The 27,435-nt window shown below is 33.9% G+C and overlaps 6 protein-coding genes and 1 long non-coding RNA gene across 7 annotated transcripts; 3 read left to right on the top strand and 4 right to left on the bottom strand.

Annotated features, from left to right (window-relative positions):
• Positions 1-946: 946 nt before the first annotated feature.
• On the bottom strand, positions 947-1,856 carry LOC104787070 (uncharacterized). Its single transcript, XR_015561443.1, has 3 exons — positions 1,747-1,856; positions 1,464-1,646; positions 947-1,361 (listed from the first exon to the last, which is right to left on the bottom strand). It is a non-coding gene; the product is annotated as an uncharacterized LOC104787070 (long non-coding RNA).
• Positions 1,299-5,161, top strand: LOC104703484 (protein NRT1/ PTR FAMILY 6.2). Its single transcript, XM_010419512.3, has 7 exons — positions 1,299-1,438; positions 1,518-1,620; positions 3,030-3,247; positions 3,409-3,644; positions 3,731-4,036; positions 4,125-4,471; positions 4,574-5,161. The coding sequence occupies exons 1-7, from the start codon at positions 1,436-1,438 to the stop codon at positions 5,092-5,094; spliced, it is 1,734 nt and encodes a 577-aa protein (XP_010417814.2). The 5' UTR covers positions 1,299-1,435; the 3' UTR covers positions 5,095-5,161.
• A 4,454-nt stretch (positions 5,162-9,615) lies between these two features.
• LOC104703482 (uncharacterized) lies at positions 9,616-11,408 on the top strand. Its single transcript, XM_010419511.3, has 2 exons — positions 9,616-10,587; positions 10,808-11,408. The coding sequence occupies exons 1-2, from the start codon at positions 9,988-9,990 to the stop codon at positions 11,165-11,167; spliced, it is 960 nt and encodes a 319-aa protein (XP_010417813.1). The 5' UTR covers positions 9,616-9,987; the 3' UTR covers positions 11,168-11,408.
• A 188-nt stretch (positions 11,409-11,596) lies between these two features.
• LOC147941921 (heme oxygenase 1, chloroplastic) lies at positions 11,597-13,894 on the bottom strand. The gene is made up of 3 exons (XM_087457559.1): positions 13,081-13,894; positions 12,082-12,305; positions 11,597-12,002 (listed from the first exon to the last, which is right to left on the bottom strand). Exons 1-3 carry the CDS (start codon positions 13,502-13,504, stop codon positions 11,802-11,804), a joined length of 849 nt encoding a protein of 282 aa, XP_087313685.1. The 5' UTR covers positions 13,505-13,894; the 3' UTR covers positions 11,597-11,801.
• Positions 13,895-14,866: 972 nt separating this feature from the next.
• On the bottom strand, positions 14,867-17,085 carry LOC104703481 (SPX domain-containing protein 2). Its single transcript, XM_087459862.1, has 3 exons — positions 16,665-17,085; positions 15,933-16,059; positions 14,867-15,513 (listed from the first exon to the last, which is right to left on the bottom strand). The coding sequence occupies exons 1-3, from the start codon at positions 16,962-16,964 to the stop codon at positions 15,068-15,070; spliced, it is 873 nt and encodes a 290-aa protein (XP_087315988.1). The 5' UTR covers positions 16,965-17,085; the 3' UTR covers positions 14,867-15,067.
• A 2,309-nt stretch (positions 17,086-19,394) lies between these two features.
• LOC104703477 (potassium channel AKT1) lies at positions 19,395-24,930 on the top strand. The gene is made up of 11 exons (XM_010419504.3): positions 19,395-19,870; positions 21,540-21,896; positions 21,971-22,028; positions 22,134-22,451; positions 22,537-22,782; positions 22,869-22,967; positions 23,061-23,093; positions 23,229-23,414; positions 23,511-23,705; positions 23,818-23,893; positions 23,987-24,930. Exons 1-11 carry the CDS (start codon positions 19,689-19,691, stop codon positions 24,829-24,831), a joined length of 2,595 nt encoding a protein of 864 aa, XP_010417806.1. The 5' UTR covers positions 19,395-19,688; the 3' UTR covers positions 24,832-24,930.
• Positions 24,858-27,409, bottom strand: LOC104703478 (3-ketoacyl-CoA synthase 11). The gene is made up of 2 exons (XM_010419506.3): positions 27,023-27,409; positions 24,858-26,710 (listed from the first exon to the last, which is right to left on the bottom strand). Exon 2 carries the CDS (start codon positions 26,701-26,703, stop codon positions 25,174-25,176), a length of 1,530 nt encoding a protein of 509 aa, XP_010417808.2. The 5' UTR covers positions 26,704-26,710; positions 27,023-27,409; the 3' UTR covers positions 24,858-25,173.
• Between the last annotated feature and the right edge of the window lie 26 nt (positions 27,410-27,435).

The raw sequence follows: 27,435 nt of genomic DNA, 5'->3' as shown, positions 1-27,435 counted from the left end.
CGCCTAAGTTTAAGTAGTATCGCGAATACCTAGTAATATATGTCTCATTCCTTGTGGATTTTAATCCCAATTGCGCTATCAATGAATTAACCATGTAACTCCATACACATGATCAATAATCAAGACTTAAAACAATTAAAGTGTTCCTACTTCCTACTCTCTTGGGAGTCACGGGGTAATGCATGATTCTTATACCCTGTCATCTTTTACGTGGTACTCTTCGCAATTAATTGAATTAAGTCTTATATCTTTTGCACGTGACAAAAAGATAAGGTTAAGTCATTTGTTTTGAACAAGTTGGAAACATTAAATGTACTGGGAAACATATACATATTGTAAATATGTTCCTAATCTTAGGAGTTATGGGGTAATATCTTCTCATACTCTGTCAACTTTTATGTGTTAAACTCTTCACAATTATAACTAGTCTTATATCCTTAATTTGCACGTGAAAAAAAGGTAAGAACCATGAAGACGTATGCTAACTGTCAACTGAGATGAACTGCGAGTCATGTGCTAACTCTGCATATGCTTTCTCAGAAGTAAGAACCATGAAGACGTGTAGAAGTCACCACTATACCAACGTACACCACTCTTTCTTTCTGACCACAGAAAAATATGACAAATGTTTCCAATAAACAAATTTTAACAAACCGGAGGATTCCGATCATATTCCAACTCGAACATATGGAGAGCTAGAAACTGTCCCTTATCTCTTAACCAACCAAATAATTTGCAAATTTTATTCAGGGTAAACAAATAATTTTTATCTACTCGAAGTAACTTTGTTTTCTGCTATTCTTCTCTTTCATATTCTTCTTATTTTCACAAAAAATGTGATATTCTACTATATATTTCTCTATGCTTTCTTCTTATGTTGTAAAAACAATACATGGTGCAGTTTTCCAATAGGTAGTGGAGAAGTAAAAAAGGAAGAGTTGAAAACTAACAGTAATAAACCTCGTAGAGAATCTTTACTTGATCACTCAAAACATTTTATATGGGAATATATGCAAGTGTTTTTTTTCTATGATCCATTTCTATCCCTTGTCGATATGGATCATATACAATAATTTATCATCATAGAAAATAATTTTTACAACAAATGACAAAATAGGATTAGAAAACACACAAAAAAAGACAAAAATAAAAATAAAAAGAGCCAAAATAATTTACAATATTTATAAGTAAAGAAATGGTGGAAAGTTGGAAATAAAGTGTGATGAACCTATCTCTTAAGACTTCACGTTTTTGTGATATGTCTCAAATCACATATAGTGGAAGGTCGGTGCTAGCTCTCTTTCATTCATTTTTGTGGCTATAAAAAGGCAGTTCCTCTCCATCATTATTTGCTTCTGTGGCTAACAAAGACCAAACATTTAGCAGAAATTAAGAATTATATCATCAAGGCGATACTTGAAGATATACAAGAAAAATGGTTTGGATAATATCCTTCTTCTTACTTGTAAAGTATTGGTTGTAAGATTTGTAACTGAGGATTGATGTGGGGTTTTCAGGAGAGCAAAGGGAGTTGGACGGTAGCTGATGCCGTAGACTACAGCGGCCGACCAGCGGACAAATCCAAAACCGGTGGCTGGATCACTGCAGCTCTCATTCTTGGTTCGTCTTTTTCTTCTCTACATTACCTATGCATATATGCATTTGGAGATAATATAACTTTGGTCCAACGATACATATACATAAACACATATACCACAACCAGTATAAGATCTGTGTGAAAATTACTCATATATATATGTCCTAGTAAAAGACAAACTTCTTCGTCTTCTTCTTGCTTATAATCCACTTTTTTTTTTGGGCAAAGCTTATATAATTCATTACAATCATCGTTTCTTACTTTCGGAACATGCATAACTACTATATATATATTCCATTATTTAATAATCGGTAAATGAAGAAAATACATGTGGCGTCCACATATTGGCAAGATATTCATCAGTGAATACATACTAATATGTGTATACGTAGCTAATTTTATTAAGAGGGTTGTGGTAGTTCTTGCGTATACATTTAAATCTCCATTAAGTTGTATAATTTACGAATACATGGTCAGAAACAAAAGAGACTCAATTTCAAATCAGTCACACTCACACATGATATGATTGAAATAAGTCCATTTGTATATATATAAAATATGAAACGTCGTTGTTCTGAATCACGCTGATTGATAGAAAGATAAAGAAAAAAGGGACACGCCACATGGCTCCCCATCTCGTTCATTCAATCATAATAATAATTTTCTTTTTATTTTATTAAATTTCATCACACGTAAAAAAGAAAAATTGATTAGTGAGAGAAAATGAAAAATAGATTGATATCTGTATTCACGTGTCTACTTAGGGAGCATAAAACGCCGACCTCTTAAAATTTGTTTTGTTCCTCAATATTCTCTTACAGTTGTCTAATTAAAATTAGTCGTTAATCCAAACTTTGGTTTTGTTGCTTTCTGAGAGATAACCTGTTAATATATAATTCTTCAGTTCCTTGCCTTTTGAAGGACAAAAAACCATGATTTTACAGCGATAAGTTTTTTTTACAGCGATAAGTTATCGTGACTATTTCTATGTTTCCAAAATAAATAAATAAATCATAGTTGGAGTACATATGAAAGCTTATGGTTTGAGTGTCAGTTTGAATTAATTTACCTTTTGACAACCAAACTTGTTTATCAGTTAATGGCTGCTTAGTTCACGCGGGTTAGACAACCAATGAACCAAACTTGTTTATCAGTTAATTAATGGCTACTTAGTTCACGCGGGTTTCAAACATCATAATTATCTAGTTATCAAAAAACAAAAAAAACTTTATGATTATCTAAATCCTATAATAATTTCCATGTGTAATTTACCACTTAGATGAATTTGGCGTCGAAGTAAAGAAAAAAAAAAGTAAGGATTATTGGATTAACACAACACTACTTGAATTATGTATGAATCACTTCCAATTTAACTTGGAACATGTATACGAAGTGTTGATAGTGTATAAAGAAAAATGTAAAACTATTGCAGGAATTGAGGTTGTGGAGAGGCTATCAACCATGGGAATAGCGGTGAATTTGGTAACATATTTGATGGAGACAATGCATCTCCCAAGTTCAACTTCTGCCAACATTGTCACTGACTTCATGGGCACTTCCTTCCTCCTTTGCTTGCTCGGTGGATTTCTCGCGGACTCCTTCCTCGGCCGTTTTAAAACCATAGCTATTTTTTCAACCATTCAAGCTCTCGTAAGATTTTGTCTCAAACCATATATAACCCAAAAAAAAAAAAAAGAAAAAAAAAATCAATGTTATTAGTTGGTTTCACCATTTAATAGTAGATGCCTCTTTAAACATCAATCAAAAAGTTTGCTATCAAATTTTATAATATCTTGTATTCTTGTATATAGGGAACTGGTGCGCTAGCGATAGCAACGAAGCTGCCAGAGCTGCGTCCACCAGCATGCCACCACGGAGAAGCATGCATACCAGCCACTACCTTTCAGATGACAATTCTTTATATTTCACTTTACCTTATAGCCCTTGGAACGGGTGGCCTTAAGTCTAGTATATCCGGATTCGGGTCTGACCAGTTTGATGAAAAAGATCCTAAAGAAAAAGCTCAAATGGCTTTCTTCTTCAACAGGTTAGGTTTAGAATTTATATTCATTATATGATAACATTATTGGAACAATCCCTTATTTAAAACTAAATTAAATTTGGCACATGCAGATTTTTCTTTTTCATTAGCATGGGGACGTTGATGGCTGTGACTGTTTTAGTTTACATGCAAGATGAAGTGGGAAGATCATGGGCTTATGGAATCTGCACGGTGTCTATGGCTATAGCTATTGGGATTTTCTTGTTTGGGACTAAAAGCTACCGTTATAAGAAGAGTCAAGGAAGTCCTGTTGTGCAAATTTTTCAGGTTATAGCAGCTGCATTCAGAAAGAGGAAAATGGAACTACCTCAAAGCATTGTTTATCTCTATGAAGATAATCCTGAGGGCGTGAGAATTGAACATACTGATCAGTTTCAGTAAGTTTCTAGTCAATTTTTACAAACAAAATTAAGAAGTAAATTAAAGTGAAATTTGTATCTTAATTATCTAAACTTGTGTGTGCAGCTTGTTGGACAAGGCAGCCATAGTCACAGAAGGAGATTTCGAACAAACCCTAGATGGAGTCGCAATTCCAAACCCTTGGAAGCTAAGCTCAGTAACCAAAGTAGAGGAAGTGAAAATGATGGTTAGGCTTTTGCCTATTTGGGCAACAACTATCATTTTCTGGACAACATATGCCCAAATGATTACATTCTCGGTTGAGCAAGCTTCAACCATGAGACGTAACGTTGGAAATTTCAAGATTCCAGCTGGTTCACTCACCGTGTTTTTTGTCGCGGCTATTCTCATAACTTTAGCTGTCTACGACCGTGCCATAATGCCTTTTTGGAAGAAATGGAAAGGAAAACCAGGTGACATAAGATGCATGCAACATTTACATATCTAGATTTTTTGCATATATATATATATATATATGTCTCTCAACTATATATTCACATGCATTCACATTCCAGGTTTCTCTAGCCTACAAAGAATTGCTATTGGATTGGTCTTATCAACAGCCGGCATGGCAGCTGCAGCTCTAGTTGAGCAAAAGCGTCTTTCCGTTGCGAAATCTAGTACACAAAAAACATTACCCATAAGTGTATTCTTACTTGTTCCACAATTCTTCTTAGTTGGAGCTGGGGAAGCCTTTATCTACACTGGCCAACTTGATTTCTTCATAACCCAATCGCCTAAGGGAATGAAAACAATGAGCACTGGACTTTTCTTGACCACTTTATCACTAGGCTTCTTTGTCAGCAGTTTCTTGGTCTCAGTCATCAAGAAGGTCACTTCAAGTTCTACGGATGGAGGATGGCTGGCTGATAACATCAACCACGGCCGACTCGACTACTTTTATTGGCTGTTAGTCATTCTTAGTGGAATAAACTTCGGTGTCTATTTCATTTGTGCCTTGTGGTTTAAGCCAACGAAGGGTAAAGACTCGGCAGAGAAGGAAAATGGGAAAGGATTTTCTGCTGAAGACTGCTAAATTTTGTATGGGGTTTATTTTCTGGTGTACCATATTATTATCTTTCAACAAAGCTGCTTTCCAATTATTATGTTCTTTTTTTTCTTTTTTGTGTAAATTAAGCAATTGAGTTGTGTCTAGATTCCTACCAGTCTCAAATATTGTGTCTTCATTGGTCATGTTATTTACTTTTTTTTTTTTTTTTTCTTATTCATGGGTCTTTGATTACGTATTGACATGTCAATATCAGGACATTCTAGAACTTTGGAAAATATCTTGCAGCATTGAAGATGGCCTTAGATGTTGTAGAGAAGTGTTGAAGGATCTAGATCATTTTCTACCGGGTTAATTTCATCTCTATCGCTCATTTTGAATGTAAACTTGTATCTTTAGTTTGTGTCTATATACTAATAAATTGCTCAATTAGCACTAAAACAACTAAGTGGAGAGACAAGTTTCCTAGACCGTTCCTGTGGATAGTGATCATCAGTGTGTGGCATAGGCAAGAGACCGGAGACGGCTACCATGGTTGGTGTGACCAAGAGAGCTTCAATCGGTCACACGTCGTATGGCCGGTTTAGATATGTTTTTAGTTACTCTCCGAGTCATATTTATAGTATGAGTTATTGAATTTATTACAGGAAAATAAGCTATAACACAGCTTCTTATGCATTTTTGCTATAGTTGACATACATTTTTGGCTTTTTGTTTTAAATAGCGTTTGTCAGAATGCAAACGTTATGGTTGGTTGGTCAAATTTTAATTTTGGGAACGCTTTTTAACATTGTAGTATACTAGTATTGGTATGTTTTAGGTGCTAGTTGATTGGGAAAAATAATTAATTTGCTCGCTAAGTATTTGGTGAAAAAAATGAAGCGGTTTACAATTTTTCATTCTTCCTCTCACTCTCGTATATTTGCCCTCTCATTTTATAGTTTCACTTCTCAAGTTCTTTTTTTCACTATTAATTTCGGTATTCACATGTCATATAATCTACATATTTGCTAAACAAAAAGAATCTGAACTCTCAGTCAAATTTGAGATAGATTGTGCTGAGCTAGTTGCAATGGTGCAAACTCCTTGAAAATTGGCCAGCATTTTTTAACCTCTTGGATGATTTCAGTTTGCTTAAGGAGTCGTTTCCACTATTTTTCTTATCTCAGATTCCATGTGCATCAAACTTGAAAACAGATTGTCTTGCTCGAACTTCGCGTTCTCTTATCTCTGAAATTTCTTTTGTAAACTTTTTCTCTCTTGTTAGGGCAACCAACAGTAAAATTCTATTTTTGAAACTAATGTTTGGTTGACAAAAAAAAAATCGATCAGTTATTCAATTGAAACTTGCCATGTCAAATAAAAAGTCTACATTTTTCTTTCACACATCGATAAAATTCAACACTATTATTTGCTACATCAGTTTTGTTTCTTTTTAATAAACCATTGTAACTTTGTAAGCTTTATATATATATATATATATTTTGAATAAAATATAAAATTTATTCGAAAAAATACTTTGTAAACTTTTTAACCTTTGAAAATAACACCATTACACTGTACATAGTTTAGTTTAAATGAGAGACTCTCCATAGAATAGCATACTGGTCTAATCTATATAATAATAACAATCCGAATAAATGCGACCAACAGTTGTGTTTTTCAATCGTACCTTTTGGATATTTTCTGAAAAGTAGTGATGGATCATTAAAATGTTTATTTATGAAAAGTTACAACTATTCATTGAAACATTTGTATCTTTTGAAATCTATATATATTTGTCTGTTTAAACTGTTTTCATTTTTTTACCATGACACAAAATCAACCAAAATTTCAACCTCAACATTTTATACATTTTTCTAAATTATTTTCTAGCATTCATTCTTTTAAAAGTCAAGAAATTCCTCTAATTCTTGATTTAACAAAAGATTTTTGGAATGAAAACTCTAATTTACATCTTTTAGTTAATTTTAAATATAAAAGTTTAATGAAAATACCTAGAGTGTTTTTCCAAGATTTACGTGGATTACATAGTGAGTTTTTATTTAACTTTTCAATATATTTAAACCCAATCCGAATAAATGCCACCTAAAGTTGTGTTTTTTCAATCGTACCTTTTGGATAATTTTTTTTTTAAATATGAAAAAATTTAAATTTTATGTTTTACAAAAAGTAGTGATTGTTCATTGTAACGGTTTTTTGTAAAGTTGCAATTGTTCATTGTAAAGTTGCAATTGTTCATTGTAAAGTTGTGTTTATTCGAATATTCGTATCTTTTGAAATCTATTTGTTTGAACTGTTTTCATTTTTTTGCCATGACACAAAATAATATAAAATTTTAATATCAACAGTTTTTACAGCTTTCTAAATTATTCTCTAGCATTCATTCTTTTAAAAGTAAAGAACCTTTTCCAATTCTTGATTTAACAAAATATTTTTGGAATGATGAATCTAATTTACAAAAATGTCTATATATAATAGCAATCCGAATAAATGCCACCAAAAGTTGTGTTTTTTCAACCGTAACTTTTGGATTTTTTTCTAAAAAAACTGTAGAAAAATTAAATTGTGTGTTTTACAAAAAGTTGTGATTGTTCATTGTGACGGGTTTTTTGTAAAGTTGCAACTGTTCATTGTAGAGTTGTGTTTATTCGAATATTTATATCTTTTGAAATCTAGATATATTTGTCTTTTTGAACTGTTTTCATTTTTTTGCCATGACACAAAATAATATAAAATTTCAATATCAATAGTTTTTACAGCTTTCTAAATTATTCTCTCGCATTTATACTTTTAAAAGTAAAAATATTCCTCCAATTCTTGATTTAACAAAAGATTTTTGGAATGACAAATCTAAATTACAACTTTTAGTTAATTTTAAATAGAAAAATTTCATGAAAATATCTAGAGATTTTTTTGTCAAGAGTTAGATGGATTATATAGTGAAGTTTTGAATTTGACTTCTCAATATGGTAATAAAGATGTCTTCTATTTAAAAGCAGTTTATATGGATTTTTAGGTGAAATCAAATGCAGGCACAACATTTGCGATTTTTCGTAACACATTTTCATATCGTCATTGTAAAGTTGTGTATTTTCACTATATTTTATTTATATCTTTTCATCACAACTTTTCGGTCTAATAGGTGTGTCTATTTAAATAGTAATATCTTTTGAACTCTCTTTATATTTGTCTCTTCATCAGTAACTAGCAAGTTCGTTGAAACAAATTTTCCATTTTGTGTTGAATCTAAAAAATTAAATATTAATATCTAATATTCAACGTTATTCTACAATCTAACTAAAATTTTAGAAATGATTATAGCAATAGAGAAATTTAATACAACAAATATAGAATTTACAGTTGCGTTTATTTTTATCGTAACGTTTTGTTAAATAAATAGTTTAATATTGAAAAATAAGAATAACAATCTGAATAAATACGAACAACAATTGCGACTTTGCTTAGTATTTTTTTTGTAAGAAAATTGTTTTTATTCCTTTTTTTAAACTCAAACAGTTGTATTTGTTCATTTTAGGGTTTTGTCTTTTCACTATATTTTATTCATATTTTTCATCACAATTTTTCGTTCTAATAGGTGTGTCTATTTAAATAGTCATGTCTTTTGAACTTTCTATATATTTGTCTATTCATCAATAACTAACAAATCATTGTTCGTTGAAACAACTTTTCCTTTTTATGTTTAATCTAAATAATTTGAATATTAATATCTAACATTCAAATTTATTCTATAATTTAACTAAAATTTTAGAAATAATTATAGCAATATAGAAATTTAAGAAAACTTAATATAGAATTTATAGTTGTGTTGCGTCTATTTATTGTACCTTTTCGTTAAAAACTATTTTAATATTTAAAATTTTATTATTTTTTAATTATTATTGTTTAATTGAAATTTATATTTACTCATTACAACCATTAGTTCAATATTCTCAGTTAGGATCACTTTGTCATAATGATTTTTTTAATTATAGCTTTGCCATAATTCTTTATAAAAAAAACTTTATATTTATAATACTTTAAACAATATTTTTTTGCAAAGTTGCGTCTATTCTTCATAATATTTTTTGTTATAAGTTTTCATTTTGATGATTGTGTTTTTAGTAATAGTTATGTTTAATGTTTATGTATTCAAACTATTTTATTACATTCAAGTGATTTCATAATGTATAATTTTAAATTTTAAATTTTATTTATTTTTTTCTAAAATACTTGCCCCGCGATATCGCGGGGGGTCTGAGTCCTGGTGTTACTAATGGTAGACTAAAAATTATGTTACGTTGAAAATATTAAATTAATTAATAATTTTGTATTGAAACTTGAATTAATTATGAAAATAAATAAAAATTACTTTTCTTAGTGGTATTTTTGGATTTTGCCATTTTGGCTAAAATCTTTTGAATTTGTCATTTCTTAAGATGTTAAAACATAATTTTACACATTATGTTTGTATTTTAGCAAAAAAAAAAAAAAAATCATAAATGTATAGATTTTAAAGTGATCAAAAATGGCAAATCTAAAATATTTGAAGAAAATGGGTTATTTCAAAACTTTGAAAGCAAAATAAAAAGTGGGTTATTTCAAAAAAAAAACAAATTATATCTATGAGGAATGAGGATCATATGAGATTTAAAATCTTATTTAGACACACGCACGTGCCATTGTGTCTCTGTAATTGATCTTGTAAATCTCTCTTGTCTTGACCGGGAATTGCAAACCTCGGAGCTTCTCCTTGTGATCCTTTAACGGCTCGATACGAATCCAGCTTTCCCACTCAAAGATCTCTGAGTCTTGTTTTCTCAGATCTGAAAATTAAGAAAAGCTGCTCTACCCATTTTTTTACTCAGATCGAAACTCAAAGAGTCGGAAGTCGGAACAAACACATCTGGATCCATTTCCATGGCGAACGCCTGGAAAAGGGACAAGAACCAGAAGCTTTTATCACCAAAGACACTACTAATCTCACTTCTTGTCCTCTCCATTATCTTCCTCTCTTCTCTCTTCTTCTTCTCTGGCTCCACTCTCCAATACTCCAATCCCAATCTCTCGATCGACACCACATTCCCAATACCTCCTTTTGATTGCTTCAAATGTCCCCAGTCAAAACCCATTATCGCAAACGTCGTCGAGAATCTCAAGTACCCTTTTGTCTATTCCCTCGCTGATCTCGGTACTCTCCCGGAGAAACCACACAAGAACATTGTTAGGCTGCTTAAAGGTAAGCCCTTTAGGAAACCAGACATCTCAGCTACGATTCAGGAGGTTTTGGAGAGTATGAGAGCTAGTGGTAAAAATGGTTTAGTCGTTGATGTGGGAGCTAATGTTGGTATGGCTAGCTTTGCTGCGGCTGCTATGGGTTTTAAAGTGCTTGCCTTTGAGCCTGTGTTTGAGAATTTGCAGAGGATCTGTGATGGGATTTGGTTCAACAGAGTTGCTGCTTTGGTTACTGTGTTTGAAGCCGCTGCTTCTGACAGAACTGGGGACATTACCTTCCATAAGGTATCATCACATTTCTGTAATTTGAGATTAGTGAAGTGAGAACATAGCATTGTTTCTGTTTTAAAGAATTGTGGATTGTATTGCTTCTTATTGCATAGACCTTATCTGCTATAGGTGAAACTGAATGTTAAAGAACAACCAACAAGACTTGGTCCTACTGTTCCCACTCATCTTGTCTATTGGATCTTGCTAAATGCTGTTTCCATTGTTGGTGTAACAGTTGGTTGGACGGCTTGACAACAGTGCGGTCTCGGAGGTGGGAGCAAGGCTTGCTTTCAAATCAAACAAAGAAATAGCAGTCCAAGTGAAATCCATACCTCTTGACAAACTCGTCACACCGTCTCAACCTGTTCTTCTTCTCAAGATCGATGTTCAAGGTTGGGAATACCATGTCTTAAAGGGTGCAAAGAAGCTACTCTCAAGGAAACCGGCAGAAGCTCCTTACTTAATCTATGAAGAAGATGAGAGATTGCTCAAGGCAAGTAATAGTAGCTCCAAAGAGATACGTGATTTCCTTAAAAGCGTTGGATATAACAAATGTAGCCAGCATGGCACAGACGCACATTGCACCAAGGAGTGAAAGACATCGGACTTGCGGAAAAAGGAGTAATAAGATGTCATACGAGTTGAGTAATATAACTATATAAGGATCATATGAGCAATAGGTTTTTCATATTTGCAGAGAAAAAACATTTAGTTTATAAGTTGCCAAATTTGGTTAGTCATGTTTGTTTCTTCTTGTAATATGTACTCAATTTTTTTGGTACATTTCTGTGATGGAGCATCTTAGCCACTATATTAGTGACAAACTCTACATATAACTACTGAGAGTCGCATAAATAGTAGGTTAAGTGAACCATCACCATTAATAGACCAACCATAAAGATAAGTCATACCGTGTAGCATTACTGGTTGCTTTAGTTTAGCAACCAACAATCCAATAGAATCAGATATACACTAACACCTACAATTTGATACAGAAGAGTCTGTTCTCTGGCTAGATCAGATGTACACTTATCATTGAACTTATATTTAAGCCATAAATGGCAGAAAGGTTATAATAAATTTGAACCTTGAACTTAGTAATAGCTTTGAAACAAAGAAGAGTTTAATACAAGCACAAGATAATTTTAATATAATACAGGAATATAAACAATGTGCAGGATTTGAGTTGCCACAAGACATTGAGAGATCTAGAGAGACTGCAACCCAAATCATGTCAATATAAGACGAAGTATCTCACCAGAATACTTGAAAGACTTCTCCGTCTCTTCTAAACAATGATCCTTTTCTTCTCTCGTCCACTCCTCGGCAACCTTGTTCAGTTTCTCCCTTACGTTCTGTAATAACTGGGAAAGTTCGCCATCCCATTTGTAGAACTCGAGTTCTTTATTGTCAAGTATTCTCTCTGCTACCTGCAAAATTTGGTAAGCTTCAGAAGAAGAAAGTTTTAACTAATTTTCCAAGCGATTTTGTAGTGCACAAAGATTCTACCTTTCTGCCAATCATTCGTCCACCGGCGCTATGGGCGAAGTAGATGTTGTAGAAGTGACAAATGAATGATTGAGGATCCTTCTCTGCTAAATCCTTTAAATACTGAGAATATGTTTTACCAGGAGCAGTTGGTTCTGGAATCTCATAACCTTGTTCCTTGAACCACTCCAAATCTGTGGCCAATTTATCCGCCCTTTCCAGTCCCGTGTTCTTGAATTCAGTATCTACAGAAAGATATATATATATATATATATATATATATATAATGCAGAATTAGATCCTGAGAAGGTTACACTAGAAAAAAGATCAGCTTTTGTGTAAAGAAATTTCACAAACTGGTATCTGTTTCCAATACATAAGGAAACTCAGTCCCTACGAGCTAGCATAAATATAATCTCTCATCGACTGTTTGAAGACTCTTATTCTACGTTAGGTTTGCGAGGACCACGAATAAGAGACAACACTAAGATTGGAAGTCCAAAACACAAATTATACATAATATATTCAACCTTAAACCCACAATTCAAGAGTACACCATTCATACAAAGCACCACTATAACCAAAAAAAGGCCAAGAGTACAAAACAAGAAATGGGGAAAATGAATCATCGTTATTAAATGGGTAAACACTAAGATTTAAACACTTTAAATCATTCATACAGACCATCAATATAACCAACTCAATCCAAGAGTAAAACAAAACTAAGTTGCCCAAAAAAATCTGACCGAATCAACTCCAAAACAAGATAAGAGGCAAATAAATTATTTTTATCCAATGGCTAGATAAATAAGATTAACGCATAGAAGTATTCTCCAAAATCATATCAAACAGAAGTATTATACTAAGAATCAACTCCAAAACGAGATTAAAATTGAATCAAAGGATCAAATGGGTAGATACAAAGATATTAAACACTCCAAATCACTTCCATCTAAAATCAGGTGTAAAGGTTACTACTTAAAAGAAGAAAATAAGGGAGAAGAAGAAAAAAAAACTCACAACTTGGGAAATTGGAATCTTGAATAATCTGTTCAAGCGTATCATAAACCAATTTACTATCCACAAGAAACTTCAAGTAACCCTCAACAGTAGGCTCCCACTTAGCCACAGGACGTTCCTCAATAGCTTTAGTCTCTTTCTCACCTTCCTTGGCTTGCTCTTTCGTATGAAGTTTCATAGCCACAAACCTCATCTCCTCCACAAAACCCTTGGATTCTCCAGGATACCTCTTCTTCTGCTTCTCAGCCGCCTTCGTAGCCGCCACCACCACTAAAGACGGTGTCTTGTTCATGGGCATACTCAGAATCTGAACTCTAGGGCGTAGAACAAGTGGGTTTGGTGGGGAAGAAGCAAATTGGAATCTTGAGAGTTGGGGATTCTTGAATATGGATAAGGATGAAGAAATCGAAGCTAAATAAGCCATAGTTTTTGATCGGAGAAGTAGAGATGGTGGTTTCAGAAGAAGTCACGCAATGTTGTTTTAGTTGCCTTGTTGAAGGAATAGAGAAGAGAGACACACAAACACAACTCCAAACTGAATTTTTAAATTAGGGCAAATTGATTATTCAAGTAGTACTGTAGTAGTAGCATAATAAAATACTACTAAACATTATTGTGTATACTTTTTATAGTGACTTAAAATTATTAACAACAAAAAAAAGAGAAAAAAAAAATTGTTTACCCCGCCCGCCTCACGAGTTTCTATAACGAAGATAACGATGAGATTGAGAGATGAATTGTTTATTAAGGAGCTATTATTTAGGGTCGATGTATTATCGACAATGTGTTGTGCTGATTGCATACATGTCACAATGTCTCCTATATTCTGTGAGTGGGGAGACTCATATGTAAAAAAAATGTCTTCACTGCAAAAAAAAAAAAAATTGTATAAAATTGAATTTAATATTTTTTACAAAATATCAATTATTTATTATACAAAAATATTGGTGATTCTAAAATAATATTACTATTTTAATAAAATTATATAGAACTTTTTAAGTAAATTTTATTATTTATTACAAATTATAAGAACTACTTCGGTTCTTTTTTAGATGATCTTCTAGAATTATATGCACACATATTAAGAAACCATTTAATTTTAGTTTATTTTTAAACAAAAACATCATTTACTATCTACTTTCACAGATTCAACCAATAAAAATATAATCTGCATAATATAAATTGTTAAAACCAATGAAAACTAATTAGTCATCTATTAGACAGCTAAATGTAAATCAATGTAGAAATCGGCTAATGGTTCAGATATGTAATTTGAAATTTTCAATAGTTTATGTTTATAAATGCATGATGCCATTGTTTTTATGTATAGAAAAGCATTCGACAAATTGTTTGGGTTGATTTTGGCAATTTTTCTGTTTACATGTTGGGTAGCACACTTGGCATACCCTGTCGGAACCGCACTTGAATTTGATCAACTTTGGAATAGAATAGTAGTAGGATGGAGCGAGATCTGTCAAAAGGTGTATAACAGCCCATATACAAAAGAAAGGTCCATACATTACAACCGATCTGGCAGACCCATAACATAACAAGAATCAGACTGCAACACATGAAATGCTTTACAGTCCTGCAGCATTCAGAGAACAGGAGTAAAAGTGCGACTGAATGATGATCTACCCTTGATAAATTGATGTATAAGAAGAACACCACTAGTCTTTTCTGTACTTTCTAACACAGAAACAGATTACAGGTGGTAAAAGACGTGTACATGAGCATCCGAAATGGCAGTGGTACTTCAGTGATCTCTTTCCGCCTGAAAATGGTGTTACAGAGAAGATTTTTCATTCAGGATATGAAACAAAAGAAAAAGTACACGCAACGAAATTTAAAACGTGGAAAGATGATCACAGTTCTATGTCTTGATTCATCTTTTACAACTGTAAGTAAGCGTATACAATTACTTGTACATAACTATTGAAAGAAGAAAGAAAAAAAAAAGATTCAAAAATAAAATAAGAGTCATAATTCATTTCGCTACTTGTTCGAGGACGCCAACTTTCTTCTTCCAGGAATCATCTTCTAATCCACTCGCCTGTAATGGTGGCAACGAGAAGGCGCTAACCGTGGAGCTACCGCTGCGGATTTCCTTTAATACCTTTAAAGCTGACACTGTGCTCTTCATGTACAAGCTCTCCATGTACTCGATCTCAGACAGTTCTTTTGGTACTCCTCTAAGAAGATCAGAATCGTCCGTTGCTGTCTGGACCGTTCCAGAAGTTGTTGGCTCACCTTCCTCCAGATTCCGAATTTTGTTAGACGGGAAGAGATGGTCAAGCATAGCCTCGCACTCTTTCACAAACGTATTAAGCAGGTCGGTCGTGAAGAATGGTTCTTGAAGGACCTTTTGGATAAATGGTAAACGGATTAAAGCACCGGTTCGTTTGTCATACTTTTTGAGAATCTTTGCTAATCCTGTAAACCAATAGTACACAATTTAGGGAATAAGAATAAAGGTATAAAACCTTGAGATATTCTTAAGAAAAAGTATAAGCAAAGCATCTGCGATGAGTGGCCAAAATTAATAAATAAGAGCATATTCCTTCATGTGGGCACATTTTAAATAAACAAAGTAAACACAGATCGTGGAGAATATGACTCTTTTTACATAGAGACGTAATGTCAACACTAATTCAAGTTCCTCCTACTAGTTTCTTACGAAAAAAAATTTTAACCATTGACCCGGCGGTTTCAGTTACTAGGAAATGCTAGAACTGTTTTCATCAAAAACTAGACATGATGGACCTTGTGAAAGTGTTTCGACATCTAAACACAATAATTAATTGTTAAACATGTGAGCTTAGGCATCAATCAGCTTAAGAAAGAAAGCTTACCTGTATAGTTAAGAGCACTATAATTCATCAACAACACCATTTCTCCATGAAAATCTACAATCTCTTTCTTAATATTTATCATCTCTTCGTTTGAATTCTTCGCCTTTGCCACTTGGTCCTTCAATTCCTACGGTTCCCAAAACGAAAGAGTCGAAAAATACTACGCATAATCCCAAAAAAAAAAAAAAAAAAAATCGCCACCACGGCAACCCTTTCGAGTGTAGACCTAAATCTTTAACCAAACTATGCTCATGTTCAATTCAGAGGAATGAAACAACTAACTTAATCAAGATCCTGAGCCATTCGTGAAAATTGTAATTCTGTCAACATCACCTTATATATAAAAAAAAGAAAAAAAAAAACCTTAAGGCTTTGAATGGTTGTACCACACAATGCGTACCAATATTTTGGTATGCAAAATATTGGACTGTGGTATGGAGCAGATTAGTATGGAGTTTATATTAGTATGGAGCTTTTGAGGAGCAGAATGGAAAATGCAGACCAATAGTGAATTTACAATGGTATGGAGTTGTACGCTCAAATGCATACTAGTATGGAGATTTTTAGTATGCAACAATGCATACTGGTATGCAATGGTGAATGGTAAATTAAATGCAGACTAATCCAATTTTAGTCTGCTCTGGAGTATACTGTACAACCATTCAAAGACTAAGAATCCTAAAAGAAAAGATTTTTTTTTTTTTTTATAAGGTTTCGTAACGTTGGACATACCTTCAATCGAATGATATACTCTTCCTCTTGCTCAACGAAGAAGGAATTGAATTTCTCAAGCTCATCTTCGAGGAGACTAATGAAATCGAGCTCTTCCTTGGTCATACCAGCGGTTGGATCTGAGTCGACGGAATTGGAATTGGAATCGGATCTCGAGCGTTTGCTAGGACGACGGTTGTCGACGGAACGTGGCTCCATAAGCTTGAGCTTCTTTTTGAGTTCTTTGTAGGAGAGGAATTTGTCACGCCATTCAGGTAAGGTTTCTTCGATCTGGTTGCTTAGGCTCTTGCCGAATTTCATGGCAGGCACAGGCAGCTGCGCTGAGAATAATAATTAATCAAAAATTTGGTTGGAGGTCTTTTGTATTGTTTCCTGATATATATATAATTTGTCTATTTGTTATTAAATGCCGAATATTCGTGGTTCTGTTTTTGGTATATCCTTTTTTTTTTTAAGTCTTGCTTAAGCATTTTTTTTAATTTAGTTTTTTTTTTAAATTTAAATTTGCTATTTAGGTATTAGTTTATTTTCCAACAGTGTTGTTGTTAAAAGTAGCCCTACGCATTCGAGTACCCAATCGGATTCAGGTTTGGATGTTTGGGTTTTCAGATTTTTGGATGTAAAGATATAAAATCCGATTAGATATTTTATAATTTCTGGTTGGGTTCGGATAATTTGGCTTCGGGTTCGGATAATTTCGGATATACCCGAATTCATAATTTTTTTTTGGTCGTGAAGAGAAAAAAAAAATTACCTTCTATCTCCCTTTTCTTTTTCCCCTCTTCTTCATCTCTCTAATCTTCACCCAAAAACCCTAGATTTATTCATCTATAGCCACCAATTCAATAACCAAATCTTTCAAATCTTCTACCATATTTAACATCTATAGCAAATTATATGATATGATTCATATTTATCTATGTTTTCAATCTCACTCACTCCTTAAAAGTCAAACACCACAAACTATCACTCAATTTTTTAGATTTGCTTATCATATTTCTCATAAAATTGATATGGGTAATGAAAATTTAAATCGATTAGGGATTCTATAGTTCTTCTGTTGATTATGAAAGAAAAAATAAGTCAATTAGGAATTTTAGATTACAGATGTATAAATATATATAGATAAATATTTAATATTTTCATACTAACACATAATAAGTAAGGTGACAAAATGGTTTATGATGCACCAATTAATGCATAAGGTACTAGGTTCAAATCCACAAAGGTGCATTTTTATATTTATTTCGGGTCAATTCGGACCTTCTTCGAGTATCGGATAATACCTGAACCCGATCGGGTATCCGAATCTCAGAAAAACTAAATCTGATCAGGTATTTCATACTATCCGAATCTAAACCGAACTGTCTATTTAAAGTTGGATTCGAGTTTCAGATTCGGTTAAAATGCCCAACCCTAGCTAAAAGAGATGAGAACGCTAGACAAAGCAAGCAACATAACATACAGCCACTTCTACAGTTGCGTGAACTGTAGCCGCCAACAACGTGTGTAAAGTTGTTTAGCCGGTCTTTTATTTTCTTTTTTCAATAATCTAATCAGATTAACCAAACCGAACTAAATCAAAAACAAAATGCGGTAATTAGCTTTGGGACTATAAATCGAATCTTTTTGTCTGAACCAAATCGAACCGGGTTGGAGGGCAATTGGTTATTGATTAGCTACTGATAAACAATAGATAAGCATAAATTCCAGACCATGAATGTTTGAGAGTTTCTAAGAAATTTTTAGATTATGGAGGCTGTATATATTTATTTGGTTTTCAGATGTTAGATTTTGGTTTTTGGTTTATCGATTTTGTAAAAAAAAAAAATTGAAAAATTAAAAGAACTTAATGTTGTTGCAAGCAAATCTCAAAAAACTCTTCTTGATTGAACAAATAAATGGTTTTTTTTGGATAATCCGAAACCAAAAACTAAACTAAACTGGAAATAACTACTATTCAAAGCCTAATCGCGATTTGAGATAAGAAGAAGAACCCTAGGATTTTTATTTTTCCCCCAATTCAAAACGACGACGTTTCATTTAATTGGGACTTAGATATCTTATAGGTGTATAGGGATAAATTTGTGTGATATAACAGAGTATTGTTGTGGGATCAACTGGTTAAGTCCTACGCTATTTGTATCTGAGGACGCAGGTTTGACCCACGAGAGTGAGGATTTCCATAATTTTTTTCGATTTCGATGGATGCTACCTTAGGTTTATATGAATAAGTTTGTATGATTCTTTCGAGAATTGTTGTGGAATAAACTGGTTAAGTCCTATGCTAAACACGTAAGAGATCGCATGTTCGAATCTCCGGAGTGTGGAATTTCCACAATTTTTTGCGAAGAAAACATATTAAAACGGTGTCGTTTTACATTTTCGATGGCACGTCAATACACATGTGGATTTTGAGTCAGCAACTCTAACGGTTGACTTAAATCCGTTAACGTGGACTGTGAAATTAGCTCAAATTTTGTGAGTATAAGTATAAAATTTGAAATGTATTAGGGTACATGTCTAAATTGGCACTCCTTGTTTGTACAGGCAGAAATTCGCACTTTTGCGGTTTGTACAGATATGAAATGACCATTTTCTCTTTTCAATAGTTAGAACTTAGAAGTCAAACAAACAATAAAAATAGTAAGTATAATGATTGAAAGAAATTGAGATCATGCATACATGCTCTAATGTATATAATTTAAGTCAACTCTTCCTCTTACGTCTAGTATCATTTCTTTTCCATTAGCACAACTATTAATGAGCTAGACGGATATTTTATTTTATCTCGGAAATGGAAAAGCCACCATTAATGCCCCTGGGCGTAAGACGTGAAAGTGGGTCCAGAAAACTTATTTTCTTGAAAGTGTAGGAAGGATCCAAAGTCAGAGATGACACACCCGCAATAAATCCAAGAGCTAAGCTGAAGCTGCCTATTTTGCCTCTTTTGCTGAAACCAAAAGAAGAAGAAAAAAAGGGTCATCAAAGAGGAAGCCGAGAAAATAAAATTACATAGCGGTGATGAGAAGAGGAGCTTTGCTATGCGGACAAGGCCAAGATGAGATTGAACAGTTGTCATCTCTTTCGAGAGAGAGTAGTCATTTTAGTCTTTCTACTGGAATTTTACCTTCACTTGGGGCTAGAAGTAACCGACGAGTTAAGCTGAGGAGATTCGTCGTATCTCCTTATGATCACAAATACAGGTTTCATTTTATTACCACCATCTCTTGTTTTATTTTCACTTAGTCTTCTCTGTTAGCTAAGAACATTTGCCTTCTCAAAGTTTCACTATTTCTTACGATTTCAACTTGATTCATCATCTATGTATCTTCTTTATTGATTCATTTTTAGGAATCGGAAATACGAAAAAATTAAGTTTAGGATCATAATTGGCAAGTGTTTTTTTTTTGTTGTTTAAAAATTAAGTTTAGGATCATAATTAGCAAGTTTCTTTTTTATTTTTGTTTTTTATATATATATTAAAAAGTTATTTTTAATGGTTGGTGATCAACTTTTGTATTTTATCATGGGTACATAGTTATATACTTACACTAACCCCACTAAACTAACTAATCTTATTTCCTAGTAGTATTAAATTAGGTAAAATAATCATTTCGTGAATTACAATTTTTAAATTTAAACAAATAACATCTAGTTTGAATCTTATACTAGACTAATTTATTTCAATATAGTACATTTTGTATCGTTTTCTTTGACATGAAAAGAAATTATAAGTTTTTCATGGTTGGTGATTATTTTTTTTTTTACGTAAAAATTTGAATTTGTACTTTTAATGGTTGGTGATCTACTTTTGTATTTTGTCATGTGTTATACTATATATGTAATATATATACACAACGATTAATCAACAGGTTTTCTATTATTTTTGTAAATTTGGTTGGATTAAAAGTTTTATCCTCCAATTATTGAAGATTTTATGTTGGTATTAACTTTTAAATATTGTTATTTGATTTTAAGCTATTTATATTCCACTATTTTATTGCAATAAATTATCTGTCCAAATTTTTCACGTTATTCAATAACTTTTTTTTTATAAATGAAATATAAAATAGTAAAATTACGTGCAAATATAAAATGATATTTTGGTCAAAAACACAAAAAAGTTGGTTTCTCTTATTCATGTTTTTCACGTAGGTTGTTTAACTAAACTCTGTTCAAAAAAAAATTGTTTTACTTAACAATAAAAAAAAATCTATCTATCTTATTATTATTATTATTATTATTATTATTATTATTATTATTATTATTATTATTATTATTATTATTATTATTATTATTATTATTATTATTATTATTATTACTATTATTATTATTACTATTATTATTATTATTACTATTATTATTATTATTATTATTATTACTATTATTATTATTATTATTATTATTATTATTATTATTATTATTATTATTTTGGATTATTTTTGTTACGTTACAACTAACTCTCCTCTTTTGTTCAACATTTGGAATTTGATATTCAAAAAAGTATATCTATGAAGGCGAAGGCAAATGTAGAATATTCAAGGCCTCCATTATTACTATGGTTGGCTAATTTAGCTTAAAAGCCGCCTTTGCTTTTGGCTTTTGCTTTTCGTGATAATTTATAAATGAGCAAGAGAATGTGGAACAATCAAGGCACTCATATCTTGATTTCAACGATTGATGCAAATCTGATAAATTATTATAACCAATAGTAGAAAAACGTTTCTTGTGGATAGGGCCATCAAATGTAACACAGTAATATTCAAAAATATGAGCTTTATTGGGGTATATATATTTAAAGGTAATTTGTGGGATATGTTGTAATATAGGTTATAAAAAAAAATTATATTGATAAATTTATGTTTACTACAGGATATGGGAGGCTTTCTTAGTGGTTCTTGTGGTTTACACATCTTGGGTTTCGCCTTTCGAGTTTGGGTTCTTGAGAAAGCCAAGGCCACCACTCTCTATCACCGATAACATTGTGAATGCATTCTTTGCTATGGATATCATCATGACATTCTTTGTCGGTTACCTCGATAAATCGACTTACCTAATTGTTGATGATCGTAAACTGATTGCATTTAAGTACTTGCGCTCTTGGTTCCTTCTTGACCTCGTATCAACCATCCCCTCAGAGGCTGCTATGAAAATTTCATCCCAGTCTTATGGGTTGTTTAACATGCTTCGTCTTTGGCGTCTTCGCAGAGTCGGTGCCTTGTTTGCCAGGTTTGAACCATAAAGTACTCTTGTCTTCTTTCCTTCACCATTTTCTCTAAATTTTGACATTTTATTTTTAACAGACTAGAGAAAGACCGCAACTTTAACTACTTTTGGGTCCGATGCGCAAAGCTCGTTTGTGTAAGAACATCAAATTGTTTAATATACTTATAATGTTAACTTCATGTAAACTACACTCTCAATGTTGTAATAGTGTAGATACTAACTTACTCGCATTTTTTGCAGGTTACCCTTTTTGCGGTTCATTGTGCTGCATGTTTCTACTACCTTATCGCAGCACGCAATCATGACCCAGCAAAGACATGGATTGGAGCTTCTAACAAAAACTTCCTAGAGGAAAGCCTATGGATGAGATATGTGACTTCCATGTATTGGTCCATCACTACTCTAACCACTGTTGGTTATGGTGATCTCCATCCAGTGAACACAAAGGAGATGATATTTGACATTTTCTATATGCTATTCAACCTTGGATTAACCGCATACTTGATCGGTAACATGACCAATTTGGTTGTCCATGGAACAAGTCGGACTAGAAATTTTGTAAGTTAGCATCTTCATTACCTACCTTATTCAATCTATAGTTCAATATGACCATCATAATTTTTTTTTTTTTTGCTTTTTTCAGAGAGATACAATCCAAGCTGCTTCAAATTTTGCTCATAGAAATCATTTACCAGTTCGTCTACAAGATCAAATGCTTGCACATTTATGTTTGAAATATCGGACTGACTCTGAGGGGCTGCAACAGCAAGAAACTCTTGATGCGCTCCCAAAAGCCATTAGATCAAGTATATCACACTTTCTTTTCTACTCCCTCATGGATAAAGCCTACCTGTTTCGTGGAGTATCCAATGACCTGCTTTTTCAACTGGTATATACCAAAATGCATCTGAAACATGTTCCATTTTCGACAAAAAAAGCAAATGAATTGCTTCCATCGCTCTTTACAATTTGCAGGTCTCAGAAATGAAAGCTGAGTACTTCCCACCAAAAGAAGATGTGATCTTGCAGAACGAAGCGCCAACAGACTTCTATATCCTTGTGAATGGTACCGCGGTAAGAAAACATTACAAAGTTCTTTACAGTTATGTTAAGTTGACCTAAAATGAAATGAATGTGAGACTAACTTACATATTCGTTATGTTGCAGGACTTGATAGATGTAGATAGTGGAACAGAAACTGTAAGTCATGTCACATGGTTGATGTTTTCTCATTTTATTTTTATTCCTTTTTGTCTCTCCAAACCCGTACGTGATCTTGGAGGGAGGTACGATGTAACTAAGCATTTACAATGAGAAGTTTATGGAGAATTTCAGATTGTAAAAGAGGTCAAAGCTGGAGACATTGTAGGGGAGATAGGGGTGTTGTGCTACAGACCACAGCTATTTACCGTGAGGACAAAACGGTTGTGCCAACTGTTGCGTATGAACCGTACAACTTTCTTGAACATCATTCAGGCTAATGTTGGAGATGGTACCATAATCATGAATAATTTACTTCAGGTGAGTCAACAGATCTTTTTGAGGTTATCATAAGGTGAAATCAGAAACCATACGTACTGACTTGTCTCAGTACTCTCTTTCTTTGGGGGAGAGCAGTATTTGAAGGACATGAATGATCCGGTGATGACGAATGTTCTGCTGGAGACAGAAAACATGCTTGCTCGGGGTAAAATGGATCTTCCTCTCAATTTATGTTTTGCTGCAATAAGAGAAGACGATTTGCTGTTACATCAGCTACTAAAGAGAGGACTTGATCCTAATGAATCGGATAACAATGGCAGAACACCTCTGGTGAGTGAAGTTCACAATATTTATTCTGTTATTTTAATTCTTCCCATCAAGCTCTTGGAGACTATGATACACTTAGATATGTCTTTTTCTTTTTTATTGTTTCTGGAAACAGCATATAGCAGCATCAAAAGGGAGTCTAAACTGTGTTCTTCTTCTGTTGGAATACAACGCAGACCCCAATTGTAGAGGTACTTTACTTGGTTGTTCAGCTTTCATATACTTCCCTTTTGATTTAAAAGGTAATTTCTTCTCAACTATATATTGAGCTTCTTGGTTTACAGACACGGAAGGGAGTGTACCATTGTGGGAAGCAATGGTGGAAGGGCATGAGAAAGTTGTAAAGGTACTGTTAGAAAATGGCAGTAGCATAGACGCAGGGGATGTGGGTCATTTTGCTTGCACCGCCGCTGAACAAGGCAACTTGAAACTACTAAAAGAAATTGTTCTACATGGTGGAGACGTTACACGTCCCAGAGCCACAGGCACCTCTGCACTCCATACCGCTGTATGCGAAGAGAACATTGAGATGGTAAAGTATCTTCTGGATCAAGGTGCGGACGTTAACAAACAGGATATGCATGGTTGGACGGCGAGAGATCTTGCTGAGCAACAAGGGCATGAGGATATTAAAGCCCTATTTCGAGAAAAGTTACACCAGCGGAGGGTGCATATCGAGACAAGTTCTTCGGTTCCTATACTCAAAAGTGGGATTCGATTCCTCGGCAGATTCACTAGTGAACCCAACATCCGTCCTGCTGCATCAAGAGAAGTGTCTTTCAGGGTCCGGGAAACAAGGGCAAGACGGAAAACTAATAACTTCGACAACTCCTTGTTTGGTATATTAGCTAATCAAAGTGTACCCAAGAACGGGCTAGCTACAGTAGATGAAGGCAGAACTGGAAACCCTGTGAGGGTGACGATTAGTTGCGCAGAAAAAGATGACGTACCCGGGAAGCTTGTACTGCTTCCTGGGAGTTTCAAGGAGTTGCTAGAATTGGGTTCCAACAAGTTTGGTATTGTTGCTGCCAAAGTTATCAGCAAAGACAACAATGCAGAGATTGATGATGTCGATGTTATAAGAGATGGTGATCATCTCATCTTTGCATCTGATTCTAAAAACACATAGGAGCTAATCTGCCAAATTCTATCACATTTTGTTGTTTAATGACAAGTTGATAACTTTTGTTTTTAACAACTTTGTCAAAAAATGAAAGAAAGCTACAAATATACATGCAGACACAACAACCAAAAACACAAGTTGGACCGACCATTGACGGTCTGCTGCTGTCTACAACATGTTTTTCCACTAAAAAGGAGAAAAAATGTTCAGCCCCAAAAATAAATGTTAACCAGTTTGGTATATCAGATAACCAATCAAAAACTAACCAGGGGAATTAATAAGGAAGACACAATAAATATCAAAAGCTGAAAACTCAAAAGAAAAAATTCCCACTGTTGGTTGTGGTTTCTAGATAGTTGAGACCGTGGGGACATCAACTGGGAACTCATGGATTTCATCCATCCATGGGTTCTTCTCTTTATTAGGGTTTACCGACCTGACCGCTCTCCAAACGGAGCTGTTGCACTTGAACCCTGAACCAAAAGCTATCTGCCAGATTCTATCACCTTTCTTTATCCGTCCTTTGGCCTCACTATATGCTAACTCATACCACAAAGAACTGCTGGATGTGTTACCAAAACGGTAGAGTGTCATTCTCGAGGGTTCCATGTGCCAATCAGTGAGTTTCAAGTTCTTCTCCAATTCATCAAGAACAGCTCTTCCTCCCGCATGGATGCAGAAATGCTCAAATGCTAGTTTGAAGTCTGGGATGTAAGGTTTGATCTTCATCTTGAAGAGTCTTCTTCCAACTAATGTTGCAAAGAATAGAAGCTGTTCAGATGTCGGTAAAACTAGTGGTCCTAACGTCGTGATGTTCGTCTTGAGAGCATCACCGGCAACAGCCATTAGTTCTTTGGAGAGGGTTACACCAACCTTACTTGTGGAATCCTCTTCTTGAGTGATGCAGCCAAAGCACTTATCATCAGCTCCCTTGTGGGTTCTAACAGTATCAACAAGCTCGTATTTCGATCTTCTTCTGTCCCATCGTTTGTTTGAGAGAAGAATCGCTGCACCACCCATTCTGAAAAGACAGTTGGAGACAAGCTTTGACCGGTCATTCCCGAAGTACCAGTTCAAAGTAATATTCTCCATGCTAATCACCATGGCATAAGTGTTGGGAATGGTGTGAAGAAGATGTTTAGCAAGGTCGATAGAGATCAAACCAGCACTGCAACCCATTCCTCCCAAGTTGTAACTGAGTATGTTCCCACGGAGCTTATAATGATTGACAACCATAGCAGATAACGAAGGCGTCGGGTTAAACAAACTGCAGTTAACAATCAATATCCCAATATCCTTAGGATTCACATTGGTCTTGGCAAGAAGCTCATCGATGGCTCCAAACATCACAGTCTCCGCCTCTTTTCGAGCTTCTTTCATACACGGGTTCGGAGGAACATTGAGGACAGCCTCAGGTAAATAAGTAGATTCCCCAAGTCCCGAACGTGTTAAAATCTTGCCCTGGAACTCAAGATTCTCCTCTGTGAAAGAACCAGTGAGTTTAGAACGGTCCCTGAAGATCTTTTTAGTGCATTTACGGGAATCATCGGGCTTGAAGCAGGAGAAGTCAACCAAGTACACAGGACGCGGCCGGGTCATGAAGTAAATGGTCATTAAAAACACAAGGAGCATTGAACAAACAATCACTGAGATAAGATTGTACTGAAGATGCTCCCATAGGTTACGAAGATCGCTGAGAGAGAAACTCGAAATCTGCGCGGCGATTACAAGCACCAAAGGGGAAAGGAAGAGGTACATGCCATGTGTGATAAGGTAATGGTAACCAAGCTTCACATACTTAAGCTTCACTGATTTTTTGAAATCAGGTAGATTACGATCATATGATCCCATCAACGGTTTCTTCTGCTCATCATCCATACCTTCTCTGCTCGGAAAAAGTAAAAAAAAAAATGATACAGAATCAATCAATATATGTGACATTTTCGACAAGATAAACGTTACTATATGACAAAACCACTTGCGGAACCTATACCCAAATGGAAAGTTCATACTTTCACATCAATTACTAGATTATTATTATCAAGATCGGAATATTAAAAAAAAAAAAAAAAAAAAAAACTAGAAAGAGACCTATTCCAATTCCAGAATGCATTTACAAGACCTAGATTCGATTCATTTTTTTCTTAAAACACGACATTATTTGAGGAAAAGAAACAGAACATAGGAGGAGACTAACCTTGCAAGAACTCTTTGGCGATTACGGAGAAACCGAGAAGAAGAGAGATAGAGAAAGAAAGATGGTTAACTTTTTTTTTTTTTTTCTCGCTGCACAGTTGTCACGGTAGTAACAATAGACAACGAATAAATAAATAAATAAAATATTTATGTCTGGATTTATCGGGAGAGGGATCTGTGATTGGGGCTTTGCAGCCTGTTAAAGGAAAGGAATCGACTTGGAAGAACATGAGACGTTTTGTCTTTGTTCATCTTGTCTTTGCTTTGTCCTTCTCGGTTCGTGGTTTTGTTTTTGTTATTGTCAGATTGTTGCAAAGTGGTTTTGTTGTAATAAACGGACTTGAAGTAGAAGATGAGTATTATATTGCTTTTTGCCTTGGTGCTCCCATCTCAATTTTTACATCTGTTTTATAA

The sequence above is a fragment of the Camelina sativa genome, chromosome 7 (genome assembly GCF_030686135.1).
Source record: "Camelina sativa cultivar CO46 ecotype springtype chromosome 7, ASM3068613v1".
Lineage (NCBI taxonomy): Eukaryota > Viridiplantae > Streptophyta > Magnoliopsida > Brassicales > Brassicaceae > Camelina > Camelina sativa.
This window is presented reverse-complemented; position numbering and strand designations above follow the sequence as displayed.